General features: G+C 39.2%; 1 protein-coding gene across 3 annotated transcripts in view; it reads left to right on the forward strand.

The window, feature by feature from the left end:
- The window catches only part of spred2.L (sprouty related, EVH1 domain containing 2 L homeolog), a 76363-nt gene that overhangs the window by 43238 nt on the left and 14857 nt on the right, over window positions 1-18268 (forward strand). For all 3 annotated transcript variants that reach the window (XM_018262817.2, XM_041562638.1, XM_041562637.1), the window contains exons 3-4: window positions 126-294; window positions 9611-9675. In XM_018262817.2, coding sequence (XP_018118306.1) covers window positions 126-294; window positions 9611-9675 — 234 coding nt within the window. The remainder of the gene's footprint in view (window positions 1-125; window positions 295-9610; window positions 9676-18268) is intronic.

Consider the following 18268-nt stretch of genomic DNA (forward strand, 5'->3'; position numbering starts at 1 on the left):
GGAGTAACCCTTTATGTGCAAAAGACACCTTATATCTAATGATTTAATGGCTACAGGCGTATCCGTATTAATTCTGTGTAATGCTGTTTATCTGTCTTAATAAGCCTTCCTTGCTGTGCTCCTAGGTCTTATTGGAATGTTATTTGAAGAAGGACTTGGTCTACTGGAAAGCAACTCCAACATTTCATCACTGGTTAGTTGACAACAGGAGGTTTGGCCTCACCTTTCAGAGCCCTGCTGATGCAAGAGCCTTCGACAGAGGAGTCCGCAAAGCCATTGAAGACCTCACAGAAGGTAATGAAACCTTATACCCGCATTCTGTCTATTCTTTGCCTAGGGGTGTGGAGCCTGTGAGATTTGTCACATTCCACTGCTCTTTTTTTCATACTGGTGATACCAGAAAAACCCTGAAGCTGGAAGAATGTTGGCAGGCAAAGAAAGAGGAGGAGGAGGGCTCTTCTAATTTTGTCCCAAGTTGGGTGTATTATTTGAGGAAAGAAAAAGTAACTATAAATTCCTTTAAGCAGTAGGGCTCTAAGTACATTCCAAGACCTACAAGGCACTCAAATGGTTAACAGCTGCATCAGCGAACCCTACCAACAGGGCATTCTTTTCTGTCACATTGTAAATTGAGATATATATATATATATATATATATATATATATATATATATATATATATATATATTATATATATATATATATATATATATATATATATATATATATATATACACACATATACACTACTACAAGAAGGTCCGCACTCTCAGGACTTCAAATCATAATATTTATTATAAATGACTAACGTTTCGGCTAGGTCCCTAGCCTTTCTCAAAGAAAAGAATATTCAAAATATTCATAAATAAATAATATATAAATATTATTTACATAAAGAGGCCTCTCCGAGCATGCTTTGAGAAAGGCCTCGGAGAGGCCGAAACGTCAGCTTGTAGCTTTTATTAAATAAAAAAAGATTATTTTAAGTCCTGAGAGTGCGTAATCCATTTGATGTGTGTGTGTATATATATGTATGTATGTGTGTGTGTGTGTATGTATGTGTGTGTGTGTATGTATGTATAATAAATATATATATATATATATATATATATATATATATATATATATATATATATATATATATATATATATAAACAAATACAAGAGGTCCTCTCCACTCAACCCATTATCAATATAATTAAGACAGAGACATTTTGTGCATACTGCTACTGAAAAATGCCTTACCCTTTAAGCAAAACGGGGATTGTTTGTCCATATATTGCAATATATTTAAGCTGGCCAACTACGTCAAAGTCATCCCATATCTGGCCAGTCCTACACTTAATTTTCATCTGATTCATTAAGAATTCTGTTGCTTCATTATACATTTTACAAATGGACTAAGTTTTACCTGCAACTTACTCGCTGCTTTTAAAGTAAAACTCCTAACTTGGCTACAACATGCACCCCCGCCTAATGGTTTTAAAAATTAGTGGTGAGCACAACTTTCCCTTATATACATATATGTATACACCCCCCCACACACACACATACAGGTAAAGAACCTGTTATCCAGAATGCTTGTGACCTTGGTTTCTCCGGATCAGATATCTGTAATTTGAATCTCCAGACCTTACTCCTACTAAAAAATTATTTGCACAATAAATAAACCTAATAGTAATGGAAAGGATTTTTAAAGATTTGAATTATTTGGATAAAATGTAATCTATGAGAGACAGACTTCATGTAATTTGGAGCTTTCTGGATAACAGATCCCGTGTGTATGTGTGTGCATCTCCCAAAATGTATCTCAATAATTGTAGAAAGTGAAGGCACTCACGGATCTAAATACTAGTGAATTTACTTAACTTCTCACATGTTCCTCCACATAAACACGTTTCGGATCCTATTCAATTGTCCTGACAATGGTTCTAAAGGAACCAAAGCGTGGGGGAACATGCGAGAAGCTAAATAAATTCACTAGTATTTAGATCCGCGAGTGCCTCCACTTTCTACAATTATATATATAGATTATTGGCCAGAGCTATTTTTACCCTGTCGGCTGTGGGATGGGATTCTTTTCTTCAATAGACTCCTGCCTCTCGCCCACATTCTGAGCAGAGGGAAAACCAAAAAGTTGTCAGGAAAAAAAAAAAATGAGCGGTACTTGTTAACTGCAGCTATATTTATATGTCAAGGTGTGGAATCTTGTGTAGATATGTCAAGACTTCTCTATATAGATAGATAAAATATCCGTTTGTGTTTTAGCAACAGACTCCATGGAAAGGTTAGGCAATATGGGTAATCGCTGATATTGATAAGTCATTTTGGATAAAACAGGTGTCTGCTTATGAGCTACACTTTTCAGCCAGTGAAGGTTCCCTCCATCATCAGTAATTATGAAACTCCATTGATCATCTAAAGCAGTTCCACCAGGATTGTGGCCCTGATGGCACCATCATAAAATACACTGCCTGTGACTCCGCTTTTCACTAGAGCTGATCTAGCATCTGTTCCATGTAACGCCTGCATCCCAAAAGGGTGGTTTTCCTATTTTATAGAATGGCTAATTCTAGGCATCTTTTTAATTGGCCTTCATTTTTTCTTTTTATATAGGGTTTGAGTTATTTGCCTTCTTCTTCTGACTCTTTCCAGCTTTCGATTGGAGGTCATTGACCCCGTATAAAAACAAATGCCCTGTAAGGCTACAAATATATTGTTATTGCTACTTTTTCTTACTTATCTTTCTAATCAGATCTTATTTTTATAGAGACCTACATTGTTCAGGGGGGGGCGGTATAGTTTTCCTTTAAAGGAGATGTAAAGCTCAACTAAAGAAGTAGCTAGAAATGTTGTGCATTATGTTTTGGGTTTTCGTACCAGCCCAAGGCAACCCACAGCCATTTAGCAGTAAAGATCTGTGTCTCCAAAGATGCCCCAGTAGCTCCCCATCTTCTTTTCTGCTGATTCACAGCACATGCTCTGTGCTGCTGTCACTTACTGAGCTTAGGGACCCACTCACAATACACAGTACACATAGAATAGAAATGTCACAATATAAGGCTGATTAGTAATTAATACTGATAATTCTATTACTACATGGCAGCACAGAAACCAGTGCAACTAGCATCAGAATTTAATAATCAGCCCTGTAGCATCAGCTTATATTATAGACAAACCTCATTTTCTGCTGGATAATTAGTGACGAGACCCCTAAGCTTAGCTTCTCAACAGCTGCTCAGAGCCCACTGAGCATGTGAGTGTCACAGACACTTTCCAAGATGGTGACCCCCCTGTGAAAAGTTTGAAGTCCTGGATCATTGCTGCTATTGACAAGCTGAAACTTTAGGCTGCTGCAATAAGTGCAGTATATAAAATATGGCATTTTTAGCTATATTCATTTTTAGGGTTTAGTTCAACTTAAAAGTTAATTTAAAAGTGAACAACCACTTCTTTAAAGGGCAAGTTATGAGTTGTGAGTTTTTCAGCCCAACATCCTGTGGGCCACTTTACTTGCCAGGACTGCTAGAGTTCCTTTGTTTTTCAAATGCAACATTATGTCCTTTTAACCTTTGAACAGTAGCTATGGATACAAATAACACGGCTTATTTTAAAAAATGGAATAGAGCAAATAATTTCTGGCCTCTCTCGAAAGTAAATGTTGCCACCAAGTATCCCACACGCATACAAACCCACCGTGCAGAAAATAGTGAACAGTACCATCCTGTTATGTAGCTGAAATGAAATACTTGCTCCTTTTTGCTCCCCCGTCTTCTCCCAAGGTATCAGGTGTCTCCTTTATGCCATCCAGTCTACCTGGAAGAAAGGTAGGGCTTGTTTCGCAGCAGGCTGGCATCATGCCCAGCAAACCCTTGGTTATACTATATTTCTTCCTTATCTCTTGGTTTGTACTGCAAAAATGTGCTTGTGAGGAAAATAGCTTAAAAAAGGGAAAGCTAATAAAATACCTGTGTTGCTAAATTTGTTGCTAAATTTTTTGGGAAGGCAGTGTTAGGGTACATGGTTCCTATCATTATTTATTTTACTTTTGTTTTCTGCTGTATAAGAATTTATTTCAGGTTTGCATTATATTATATTCCGGATTCCCTATGATATTAATTGTCAATCGTATGTAAGTAAATTAATGTGCAGTACAGGTATGGGATCCATTATCCAGAAAGCTCAGAATTCCAGAAGGGCTGTCTCCTATAGACTAAATTTTATCAAACTAATCCAAATTTTAAAAAAAATAATTTCCTTTTTCTCGGTTAATTAATGTTTAAATGATTTTCTAGTAGACTTAGGGTTAGGGCACACAGGCAGCTTCGGGGAGATTAGTCGCCCGATGACAAATCTTCTCTTTTTCGGGACGACTAATCTCTCCAAACTGCCTCCCCTGCCTTCCCGCTGGCGATTTACATTTGGCACTCAGAGTGTTTCGTTTTCGGAAGGCGCCCGAAGTTTTCCTCATAAGGAAGGCAGTTTGTGAGATTAGTCGCCCCGCCGGGGTCTGTGCAAGAAATAAACAAAATGAATGACAAATTTCATTGATGAGGTTAGTTTAAGTATAAAAGTTACCATAAATGTAGTTTTCAGAATACATACAAGTTACACGATTGACGAGGGGTTCTACTTCTAGCTGCAAGCAGAACAAGAGGCTTTACTCATATAAATGCTGTAAACAATATCTTGGGAAACCAGGTACTGACAGGGATATCTAAGTGCCCCAGTCCCCCCAGGGGCCACTGAATATAGCATATAGGAGGGTTTCCATTCTTCAAGTGGGGAGCAATGACAGACTGGGAAGAGCGGTTTGAGAAGCACAGCAGAGGTCGCTCAAGAGGTGTGCCATAGTCCTTATGGTTGCAGAATAATTCTTGTCTTTTAGAGAATAGTAGGGATGCACCAAATCCAAGATTTGGTTCTGGATTCGGCCTTTTTCAGCAAGATTCAACCTCCTTGTGCCTGGCTGAACCGAATCCTAATTTGCATATGTAAATTAGAGGTGGGAAGTAGTGACATGTGGGACGGGTTTTCCCGAACTTTAACTTGCCCTCCCTCCACCCGCGCCTGCCCGAGCCCGACTTCCCTATACAGCCCCGCCTACTGATGACATCACAAAAGGGGCGGGGCAAGCAGGCGCATGGCTATAAACTCAGAAGCCGGAAGTTGCACTCCCTCACAGGGGGTGCAAGGTCAGCCTGAACCGACCGACCCGCGGGTATCGCCCCGGCCCACACATCCACTAGTGGGAAGGGTAATCACATGACATTTCGTCACAAAACAAGAAAGTAAAAAAATTTCCCCCACCTTTTCCTTTCCAGCATTTGCGGATTCGTTGTTCGGCTGAATCTTTCACAAAGTATTTGGACATTTGGCAAATCCCAAAAAGCGTATTTGGTGCATCCCTAGAGAATAGCACCTCTCTTTTTATGCTCGTAGGTTGGGGGTTAAAGAGGAGTCACAGTTAGCCGGTTAATTTGCCTTAAAGTGAACTTGATAATTCCCACCAGTGCTGTCCCTGTACTTTCTACCTGTCATACACATAATTAATTTCAGTTATTGTACTCGCTTGCAAAGCACTCAAATATGTCACACCACCATACATCACCTCTCTAAATCGCCAAAAACACCCCCAGATGTAACATTCAGTCTTCTCACAACTGCCTTCTCTGCTTCTCATTCCGTATCCAGGACTTGAACATTGTAGATGTATGATAAATGTTTTGGTGACCTGCAGTTGCTAATAGAGAGAGAGACCAGCAAACAGGGGAAAGTCAATATTGTGTCAAGGTCATTGGATAGGAATACTGCCATTGTGTTGCTCCAGAACATTCATATTCTCTGTTCATACTCGAGGCACATTGGTGTCTGTGTTCATTCCCCTTGCTTTCAGTTGGTACTTTCACAGGACACTCCATTGGTTTGCTCCAAATGATTTGGTATCTCAAGTAAAAAGGTGCGTACGGAGGATGCAGACCCTGTGGTTGTCGGGTGAGCCCAGGGTTGTAGACGGCCCGGTTAGGCCATAATTAATGAGCTGTTTCAATAGATTTTGGTCAGAATAGGTCAATGTACCATTGATTTGGGGACCAAATTTGCCGTGGGGCCAAGTAACGTTTACCGTATATACTCGAGTATAAGCCGATCCGAGTATAAGCCGAGGTACCTAATTTTACCTACGAAAACTGGGAAAACTTATTGACTCTAGTATAAGCCTAGACACAACTACAGCCCTGTCTCCCAGCAGCGCACCTTCCGCCAAAGAGACTCCCCCAGCGATCGACCGGACTTCTTTGCAAAGTTGATGGTGACAGAGAATTGTGCAGAGAGTGCTGTGTGTCATAAAACCATCACTGATCTTTCTTATAACCAACAGATGGCGCTGTGTGATATTGCCATCACTGTTAATCCTTTATTCAACCAACAGATGGCGCTGTGTGATATTGCAGTTACTGTTATTCTTTCATATTACCAACAGATGGCGCTGTGTGATATTGCAGTCACTGTATTCTTTGATACAACCAACAGATGGCGCTGTGTGATATTGCAGTCACTGTTATTCTTTGATACAACCAACAGATGGCGCTGTGTGATATTGCAGTCACTGTTATTCTTTGATACAACCAACAGATGGCGCTGTGTGATATTGCAGTCACTGTTATTCTTTGATACAACCAACAGATGGCGCTGTGTGATATTGCAGTTACTGTTATTCTTTGATATAACCAACAGATGGCGCTGTGTGATATTGCAGTTACTGTTATTCTTTCATATAACCAACAGATGGCGCTGTGTGATATTGCAGTCACTGTTATTCTTTGATATAACCAACAGAGGGCGCACTGTTATTCTTTCATAAAACCAACAGAGGGCATTGTGGGATATTGCAGTCTCTCCCCAAGTGAACTGTTGGTATAGGAATGATTAAAATTGACTGCAATATCGGCAACTGCCCGCTGACCCGAGTATAAGCCGAGGTAGACTTTTTCAGCACATTTTGGATGCTGAAAAACTCGGCTTATACTCGAGTATATACGGTAGTTACGCCACTTCAAGTAACCGAGTGCTTATCCGCAAGGGGTGGTTCACTTTTAAGTTAACTTTTAGTATTTGATAGAATGGCCAATTCTAAACAACTTTTCAATTGCTGTTTATTATTTGTTTTTTTAATTATTTGCCTTTTTCTTCTGACTCTTCCCAACTTTCACAAGGGGGTAGCTGACCCCATCTAAAAAAAAAAAAAAAACCATGCTCTGTAAGGCTGCAAATGTATAGTTATTGCTATTTTGTATTGCTCCTCTTTCTATTCAGACCCTCCCATTTTCATATTCCAGTCTCTTATTCAAATCAATGCATGGCTGCTAGGTTAATTTGGACCAGATTGATGAAACTGCAAACTGGAGAGCTGCTGAATAAAAAGCTAAATAACTCAAACCACAAATGATGATAAAAAATTAAAAGCAATTGCAGATTGTCTCAGACTATCACTCACTACATCATACTAAAAGTTAACTTAAAGAGGAACAACCCCTTTAAATGTATTCTTTTTCCTTGTGATGTTGTAGTATGATTGCAGCAGGTTTATTTCTTCCCACATTTCAAGAATTCACAGGTTTAATAAAGCAGCACCTAGCATAATAAAGGGCAGCATTAATAACAGGTTTTGGTTCAGTGAAGTATTGGCATCACATTTTTAAGCTGAGACTTCCATCTTCAGGCAGTGCTCTCTTAATAGAGTGACAGAGCAGAGGATTAGTGCTTTTAGCACTGTGGTGCCACCCAGACAGCATCAGTAAAAGTCCCCAAATGACCCAGTGGCTATATTTCCTGTTTCTAAGCAGCTCCGAGACAGAAGCTTGGATCCTTGGCACTCACTGCGAGGGTTGTCGTGCCCTGGAAGTTGTATATCTTCAACAGTTCTCTGCTCGCAGTCAGAGCTTGGCCTCCAAGTCTTGTTCTCCCTTGGCATAACTAAGAGACTGTATAAGGCAAGAATTGGAAGGAAATGGGCAAAACGTTAATGCATTATTCGTCTAACTTTCCTTTTTATTAACGGGAAAAAAATCTGGAAATGATTACATGTATTGTATCTATTATCCGGAAACCCGTTATCCAGAAAGCTCCAAATGACATAAAGGCCGTCTCCCATAGACTCCATTTTATCCAAATAATCAAGATTTTTTTAAAATAATTTCCTTTTTCTCTGTAATAATAAAACAGTACATTGTACTTGATCCAAACTAAGATATAATTAATCCTTCTTGGAAGCAAAACCAGCCTATTGCGTTTATTTAATGTTAATATGATTTTCTAGTAGACTTAAGATATGAAGATCCAAATTATGGAATGATACATTATCTGGAAAACCCCAGGTCCCGAACATTCTAGATAACAGGTCCCATACCTGTACTACCAACAGAGCTTTAGGACCCAGTATAATATTGAATGGTATTTTGGTTAAATTTGGTGTATTTGGGGCCTGGCCGTGGCATAATGGGGCCATTGGGAACCATACAGTAGTAGTGAACATCATCAACATTATAAACATGAGTGAGATTGGATTTTCTCTGAAATTAAAAGGGCATTGTTGCGGCTAGGTTCTAGAACAGTAGGGGGTAATTCTAGTTACACAACAGAATTCATAATCAAAAAGCTTCCTGTATGGCAGCTCCTGCATAAGGCTAGCACCACAATCAGGTAGCCAAAATCTGCTGGCTGATTTCAGCCCTATCATGGGCAGTAGCCTCCTCTCTTTCCCACAATGAGTCAGCTTGGCTTGGCTCAGCTCTTTGCAATTAGCCAATTTAATGCCCTAGTCTAAGAGGAGTCCCAACAAAAGGTGGATTGGAGTCATCTCTTCCTGTAAAGACTGTACTGCCCCAACTAGTGCATTGTGTACTATTTAAATGTAAATTTGGGTACACTTATCACCGTATATATATGAATTCTTCTCCAGATGCAAGTTTAACTGCTCCACAACATGTTCAAGGTTATTCTTGATATACTGGGAAACTTCAGATGAGATTACTATTGTTTATAGACAACCACCTGAAGCAAAGGACTAATGGTAGATTTGTCTGTATTTATTGGTACTGTCAAGTGTATTTACTTTATTTATGTAGAACAGGGGTCCCCAACATGTTTTACCCGTGAACCACATTCAAATGTAAAAGATTTGAGGAGCAACACGAGCATGAAAAAGTTATTGGGGGTGCAAAATAATAGTTGAGATCGGTAACCTTTTGTGGATTGGCAGCCTACAGGAGGCTCTGTTTGGCCATAAAACCAGGTTTTTATGCAACAAAAACTTGCCCCAAGTCCAGAATTCAGAAGTAAGCACCTGCTTTGAGGCCACTGGCAGCAACATCCAAGGGGTTGAGGAGCAACATGTTGCTTGTGAGCCACTGGTTGGGGATCACTCATCTAAACCATTTAACATAGGGACTGATGGAGATCAACATGAAACAGAAAACTTTTGGATTAACGTAGTAAACCTTTTAAAGTCACCAGTGTTCTGCTGATTTGTTACTTATTTTTACTTTTCTTGATTTTAAAAATGTTTGGGTAAATAATGTGCATTAATTAGTTGCTTCTCTTCTTTTTAAAGGATCTACTACTTCTTCTTCCACAATCCATAATGAGGCAGAGCTTGGGGATGATGACGTGTTTGCTGTAAGTACCATACCATGAATTTTTTTTTTTTTTAAAGATACAGTTCCCTTGGTGACCAAAACACTCCCCTTTATGAGTCACATGGAATTTTTCTCTGTTGATGGTTTTCTCTGAAGATGGTATGGGACTTGATATCCAGAATGTTCAGAATGACCTGGGTCTCCATACCTTAAAAGCTGGCCATAGTCATTCAGATTATAGCCTATGGCAAACGTACGATCGTCCGTGCCAATCTTCCGACCTGCAACTAACTATTCAGATTAAAATAAAGTAGTAAAGAGAACAAATCATACGATTCTCTGGAAGACCACAATCGTACGAAAGGTATGTCGGACAAATAAAAGTGATATCATCAGATAGGCAATACATGCAGAGAACTTATAGTTAGCCAATATAAATCTATTAACCTGACAGAATGACCGATTGCCTTAGTATGAAAAATGTCGGGACACTACACACACGGTTGGAAAATCATATGAAACATATCTTACAATGGTATCTTTGCATCTATGGCCAGCTTAAAGGAGAATTCAACACGTAACTAAAAAAAAACCTACCTCCCTACCCACCCTACGTAGACCTCCTCCCTTCTCCCACCCAGCCTAAATGACCCTAACTTTTTGTGCAGATTCAGGGATTGCAGTTCACCACAGCTTTCCGAAGACCTGGAATATGGCTGCGGTGAGCTGCGATCCCTGAATCTGCACCGAGGGATAAGTAAAAAGTTAGGGGGCAGCTAGGCTGGGGAGGGAGGGGGGACTAGGTAGGGTAGAAGGGTAGAGGTTTTTTTAGTTACGTGATACCCCCAAAATGAACACTTAAGCAACAGATAGTTTACATACTATTAAGTGGCATATTAAAGAATCTCACCAAACTGGAATATATATTTAAGTAAATATTGCCCTTTTACATCTCTTGCCTTGAACCCCCCCTTCCGTGATGTCTGTGTGCTGCCTCAGAGATCACCTGACCAGAAATACTACAATTCTAACTGTAACAGGAAGAAGTGTGGAAGCAAAAGACAGAACTCTGTCTGTTAATTGGCTCATGTGACTTAACAAGTATGGTTTGTTGGTATGTTGTTGGTATGTTGGAATAGTACGATCCCAGGGGGGCGGTCCTTATTTTTTCAAATGGCAATTTTCTATTAATGATTACCGAATGGCACATACTACTAGAAAAGTATATTATTATGAAAATGGTTTATTTACATGAAGCAGGGTTTTACACATGAGCTGTTTTATACAATGTCTTTTTATAGAGACCTACATTGTTTTATGGGGTATAGTTTTCCTTTAAGTCTACTAAACAATACTTTAATCCGTAATTAAACCCAATATTGTTTTGTCACCAATAAGGATTAATTGTATTTTAGTTGGGATTAAGTACAAGGTACTGTTTTATTAATACAGAGAAACAGGAAATTATTTTAAAAATAATTGCATTATTTCATTAAAATGGAGTCTATAGGAGATGGCCTTCCCGTAATTCTGAGCCTTCTGGATAACGGGTTTCTGGATAACAGATCCTATACCTGTATATAGCAGCTGGGGATGATGGCAACTTCAAAGCTTTACGTGCACTAACAAAATGGGATTGTGGGGCAGGGAAGAATGAGTTTATGAACTCCATAAAAAAGCAACCGTTTTAAGATAGGAGCGACATGCTTTGGATTATTTTCCCTGTATGATGCATTTCTTTTATTAGTAATCAACAAAAGGCTATTAAACATGCCCGTGTTCAGTGACCAATGAGAGAATGCTGCATAGAGAGGGGCACTTAGCACAGGATTGCCTGGAGTTGTATGTCAAAGGGTCTTTTCAGGTTCCCTTGGCTCTCAGTGAGCAGATTCATTCAGCAGGAGGGATTCTATTCCCATCTGTTCCTTTGTCCCAGTTCTAAAAGACAAACAACAGCAGGCTGGGTTAAAAGGTGATTTCCTGTACTCCAGAGAAAGACTATCATTAGCAGCCGCTTCCCGGCTACCTGCCACATTTGATTTATGGAGGCCAATCACAGAGGGGGGAGGAGCACTGATGGAGCAGTTTATACACACCTCTCACAAAATAATCCATATTGCCCGGTTTGGCCACATTCTAAGGCTACATACCATAAGTCATGAACTCCTGATGTGTGCAGTCAATCTCATTTGGCAACTGGTAACACTTTCACTGCACATATCATATAAAATGTTTTACGGGGGGGGCTGATATTTTTTACTTTTTTAAAAAAGGGGGGAGAGAATTGTGCAGTTATACGTTATGATTATTTATTGTCTTTCTAAACCGCTGGGCCAGGGACAAGAAGGGATAATAAGACTGGCCAGACCGCAGGCTTTGTGAACTGCATTTCTTCAGCCAGGTCTTAAAGGACACGTCAACCTAATAAAATAAAACAAGCAACTTTGCAATATAAATTCATTACATGTTGTCTATGGTTTTTAGGTTATATGTATTGCTATTGAAACCAGCGTGTGTCCCTTTCATTCTCTGCCTTGGTGTCTTACAAATGTAAGACAAGGCAACTCATTAACTGACCTGTCTTGCAGGAGAAGACTGGATTTTGCGACAGTGTTTAAAAAGAAACAGCCAGGAGTTAAGCAAATGCTGCTTTCTTTAGCAATTACATTTACAAACAACTTTTAACGCACTAACCATTTTTAAAAAAATTCATACTGGAAAGTTGCTTATAATTGTGTTTTCTGTTGTTAGGCAAAAAATGTTTTGCGGTTGACATGTCCTTTAAAGAAGAAGGAAAGCTACCGAAGCAGTTTATTGCCAATAGATTAGCAACAATAGTGCAAGCTATAACACAATATTTATTCTGCAGAATGCTTTGCCATACCTGAGTAAACAACTCTAGAAACTCTATGTTTATTTAGGATAGCAGCTGCCATATTAGCTTGGTGTGACATCACTTCCTGCCTAAGTCTCTCCCTGCTCGCTCATAGCTCTGGGCTCGAATTACAGCAGGGAGGGTGGGGGAAAGGGAGGGAGAGAGGAGCAAACTGAGCATGCTCATGCCCAAGCCCTGGAGGTTTAAGCTGAAGGCAGGAAGTCTGATACAGAAGCCCATGTGTACACAATAGAAGGAAAGAAAAGCTATGTTTCTTTTGACAGAGAACTCAGAGCCTCATTACTTTGAGGGTTTACTGGTGTATTTATATAGACCTTTCTGATAAAGCTTACTTAGTTTTAGCCTTTCCTTCTCCTTTAAAGAGCTTCTAGAGCTTTTTACTCAGGTATGGTAAAACATTCTACAGAATAAATATAGCATTCTAGCTAGAACTATTGCAGGTAATCTATTGACAATAAAATGCCTCCGTAGCTTTCCTTCTCCTTTCAGGTGCTAAATGTTTGGACTGGTGTTTGTAAACATTTTTTGTGTGGATAATATCATTAAAAAAATTGCTTAGATGAAGATAAGATGAGTATTTTCCCTGTAAAAACAAATGGCATAGGGTATTGCATTCTAATCGCATGTTTGTGCCTCAACATGCGCTTGTTTCAGTTTGCAGATCCTGAACAGAAACTGCAACTAAAAGGGGCAAGTTTTACTTTTAAACCCTATTTAAAGGGTTCCATTGCCTAAAAACTGATATTTTGTTTGCACAGTGAAAGAAAATCTCATTGTAAGCAGCTTTCCTATATGAATTCTTTACAAATGGTTAATGGGTTTAAGTTATGAGTAAATGTTATTAATAACAATTCATGTCTGGCTGTTTACATTTTCTGCACCAATGGTTCCGACTCCTGAAACCATGTTGTGAGCCAGCTGATCAACAGACCTGGAGGAGATGTGACCCCTGTTACCTTATTTTATCATTCCCAGAGAACCGAAACGGATACAAACACTGCTTTCAATTGCAATTACATTTACAAATAACTGGATCATCGCTGATGAATGTTTATTAGACTGTTGCTTACATTTAGATTTTTTTTCATTAGGCAAAAGAAACCTCTAATTTACAAAGTAAAACAAGTTGTGCTTATTATAGATCTGCAAAAAAGACAGAGGGTTTTTATTAACCCCATCGCCTTTCTTGTTCCTGAACTAAAACACATGCATTTTTTCATGTTACAAACCGCATTTTCATTTGAATTCTACTATTTTTCATTTTTCCTTTTGAATACCTGCTGCTTTATTAGCTCCCCTCTGCTTTAGGCTCAATATGCTCCTAACACATGTATTTAGGCTGAAATCTGGTTAAAAAGTTGCACACCTGCTTGCATTGACATGGCTGTCCCCATAAGGCGTTTGTACATGTGAAACTGCATTCCAGATCTGAAAGGTCATCAGTGTTCTGTAGAAAAGGATTTCCTGGAGTTGCAGGAAATTATACTGTATCAACAGTGCTGTGGAACAGGAAAGAGTGTCATCAAATACAATTTTGCCATTAAGCCTGGTTGCTTGGTGTATAAAGGACTCTTGTTATCTCTGTTCTCTAGGGTTTGGGTTTTCTCACTGAGAAGTCTCTAAGTCTAAAAAGTTTTTTTTTTTGCCCGAAAAATACTTGGGATTTTATTAAAGGAAAACTACACCCCCAGAATAATGTAGGTCTCTATAAAAAGATATTGCATAAAACCCTGCTTCGTGTAAATAAACCATTTTCATAATAATATACTATTTTAGTAGTATGTGCCATTGGGTAATCATAAATAGAAAACTGCCATTTTATAAAACAAGGGCTGGCCTCTGGGATCGCTTGAATCACGGTGCACACAAACAAACCATACATGTTGGGTCACATGAGCCAATTAAAAGACAGAGTTCTGTCTTTTGCTTCCACACTTCTTCCTGTTTCAGTTTAATTTGCAGTATTTCTGGTCAGGTGATCTCTGAGGCAGCACACAGACATCACGGAATGGTGGTTCAAGGCAAGAGATGTAAGGGCAGAGACACACGTTCAGATTCGTGGAGATTAGTCGCCCATCGACAAATCTTCTCTTCTTCAGGCATTCCCGCCAGCTAGAATGTAAAACGCCAGTGGGATAGCACTCAGAACGCGTTGTTTTCCGAAGTCCAGGAAACTTCGGGCGACTCAGAGTGCTATCCCGCCGGTGATTTACATTCTAGCCAGCTGATTAGGCGCCCAAAGAAGAGGCGATTAGTCACTGGGCAACTAAATCTTCCCGAATCTGAACGTGTCTCTGCCCTAAAAGGACAATATTTACTTAAATATATATTCAGGTATGGGACCTATTATCCAGAATGCTTGGGTCCTGGGGCTTTCAGTAATTTGGATCTTCACACCTTCAGTCTACTAGAAAATCATTTAAACATTAAATAAACCCAATAGGCTGGTTTTGCTTCCAATACAGATTAATTATATCTTAGTTTGGATCAAGTACAATGTACTGTTTTATTATTACAGAGAAAAAGGAAATCATTTTTAAAAATTTGGATTATTTGATTATAATGGAGTCTATGGGAGACGGCCTTTCCGTAATACGGAACTTTACGGATAACTGGTTTCCAGATAACTGATCCCATACCTGTACCAGTTTGGTGAGATTCTTTAATATGTCACTTAATATGATGTAAACTATCTGTTGTTTAAATATTAATTTTGGAGGTAAAGTTTTCCTTTGAGTATTTTGATAAAAAATCATTTTATTTTATCCGCAGCACTTCATTATAATCTGTCTTGCACTTAGTTCCTTCCATCAGCAGTCTAGTCTTATAAGTTTGGTATCCACCAAACAATCGACCCCATGGGCAGAACACTCTGATTCCATATTAGGAGCTGGACCTTTGTGATACTCTGTTTATTTGGGTCAACATCTGGAATCATTGGAACAGTATGCACCATATTGGCCAGTGCGTCGGCAGATGAAGATGTAATGAGAAGCCAGGGCATCAGCACTTGCCAAATGTTCTAATCTGCCTGATTGATATCCGTGTTACATAGATATTGGTCGGTATCGTCTGAGCAGCATACTTGTATCAAACTTCTTATAGCCAGCTCTGGTGTGAGCAAGTTTGTGGATGATGCCTTATACTAGTTACTAGTGATGTGTGGGTTGACAAAAAGTTATTTACCCAGCCTAACCCACCAATCCCAAAAAGAGTGAAATGGGCAAAGCAGATGCGAGTAGATAAATAACTGTCGTAGGCAGAAGTGGGATCATAAAGATGGCGTGGACAGAGTTCGGTCCTCACCTGCCTGCAACCTGCAAAGGACATATGTTTGTTGGCCTGAACCCCAAGACCCACGGGATTTTGGCTCAGCCTGCACAACTAGCGATTCGGCTGGTTTTATATAGACTTAAAAGGTTGAACTTGATGGACGTGTGTCTTTTTGTATTTCTGCTAGCCACACAAATTCATATGGCATATATTTAGGGTATTTTTCATTAATTCATTAATTAGGGTTATTTGACTGTTAGTCTGTATGGGGGGGGGGGAGCTACATTTAAATACTAGCATCAGACCCGTTGCCTGTACAAATTGCTGCTCCTTGGCCTCACATGATGACTTCAATCCCAAAGTAAAAAATTGCCTAATAAAAGAAAACCTAACTTTCCAATATACATGTATTAAAATTTTTAGTGCTTTTAAAATTATTTGTAACCGCATTTGCTATTGAATGCAGCATTTACTTAACTCCTGTTAATTTTTAAACAATGTCGCAAAAGTCTAAGTTCCCATTAAAGTCTGTTAATCGGCTGCTTGTCTAAGGGCTCTTACACACGGGCGGTTTTACCTGTGCTTCCCTGCGTTGCGCTTTCTTCCATTCAGCTGCAGGGGAGCGCAGGAGTAGACGCAGTCAATTATTGTGAAGGGGGCTGTACTCAGATGCATGAATGTGCCGAACGCAGCTGAAATGCAACATGATGCGCCCCACCTGCGTCTGTGTGTCTGAGTACAGCCCCTTCACAATAATTGACTGCGTTTACTCTTGCGGTCCCCTGCGGCTGAATGCAGGGAAGCACAGGTAAAACCGGCCGTGTGTAAGAGCCCTTAAGGTGGACATCGACTTTAAAGGGGTTGCTTACCTTTAAATGAACTTTTAGTATGATGTAGGGAGTTTGCAATTTCAGCCATCTGGCAGTTAGGGTCCAAATTACCCTAGCAACCATGCATTAATTTGAATAAGAGACTGGAATATGAATAGGAGAGGCCTGAATAGAAAGAAGAATAAACCCCAATTTAAAAGCTGGAAAGAGTCCGAAGAAAAAGGCAAATAATTTAAAAACTATAAAAAAATAAACCGTGAAGACCAATTGAAAAGTTGCTTAGAATGGGCCATTCTAACATACTAAAAGTTAACCTAAAGTTGACCCACCCCTTTAAGATTCTTCGACCAATTTTCGTGCAATCCAACAAATCCTCACCGTCAAATTATCTCTCAATAACGAAAAAATCTTTTAAAAGTCTTCACATCTATGGCCACCTTTACATTGTTTTAAAAGTCTGAGAACAGACGATCAGGGAACATAGTAGAAAGTAGGGATGCACCGAATCCACTATTTTTTGGATTCGGCCAAACCCCTGAATCCTTTGCGAAAGATTCGGGCGAATACGGAACCGAATCATAATTTGCATATGCGATGGGAAGGGAAAAACATTTTTACTTCCATGTGTTGTGATAAAAAGTCATGCAAGTTCCCTCCCCGTCCCTAATTTGCATATGCAAGATGAAGGATTTGGCCGAATCAAAAGGCCGAATCGTGGATTTGGTGCATCCGTAGTAGAAAGGGACAGACAATTTTCAATAGCAATACGTATACAAATAACCCATATGACATTTGTTATGAGTGCTTATTGCAAAGTTGCTTGGAATTATTTTTCTTGTACTAGGCAAAAAATTATTTGAGTTTTTTTATTTTGGGTTGTCATTCCCTTTAATCACTGTAGTTCCTTCATTTTCTTTTTTTAATGTTACATCTCCTATTTTTGACCCCCAAAGATGGTGAAAGTTGACATTTAATAACGCACTATGCTAAGAAACCAAGTAATGGCTTAAATATAATTGTATATATTTGTGCATGGATTTTGGTGATTGAAGGCTAATGTTTACTGTCCTGCCCAGGGAGAGGACATGCTACAACTTCAAAATGTGTATATATATATATATATATACTGTTTCCAGATGGCAACCAAAAATGACTCAAATTCTGTTACAAGGAAAACTACAGCCCATACATAATACAATACAGAATGTAGCCATTTGTAATGTAGTGTTGATAAATCATTTCCACCCTTCCAAAAAAAAAAAAAAAAAGTGCATGACGAGAATTTTTGTTGGTTTTATGAAAAGTCCTTCTTTTTTTGCTTTGTGAACCATTATGTTGGGGTTTCATATAGAAATAATCCTGCATCTTAAGTTATAGCAAGTATTTAGAAAAGGTTATTCCCTAGAAGGTAAAATAGAGGCAGACCCATGTTAGACACTGGGTAACTAGGCCAATACCACTAGTTAGGCATTACGAACTAGTGATAGAATACTTATGGGCATACAGTATATATGTGTTGGTTTGTGTCCGTGTATAAATAGACGGGGCTCGAACCAATCTGTGCATAATTAGGGCATGAGGTTAACCCAAAGGTTATTGAGGCCAGCTGAAATAGAAATGTATGAAATGCGTCT

This window comes from Xenopus laevis, chromosome 5L (genome assembly GCF_017654675.1).
Source record: "Xenopus laevis strain J_2021 chromosome 5L, Xenopus_laevis_v10.1, whole genome shotgun sequence".
Lineage (NCBI taxonomy): Eukaryota > Metazoa > Chordata > Amphibia > Anura > Pipidae > Xenopus > Xenopus laevis.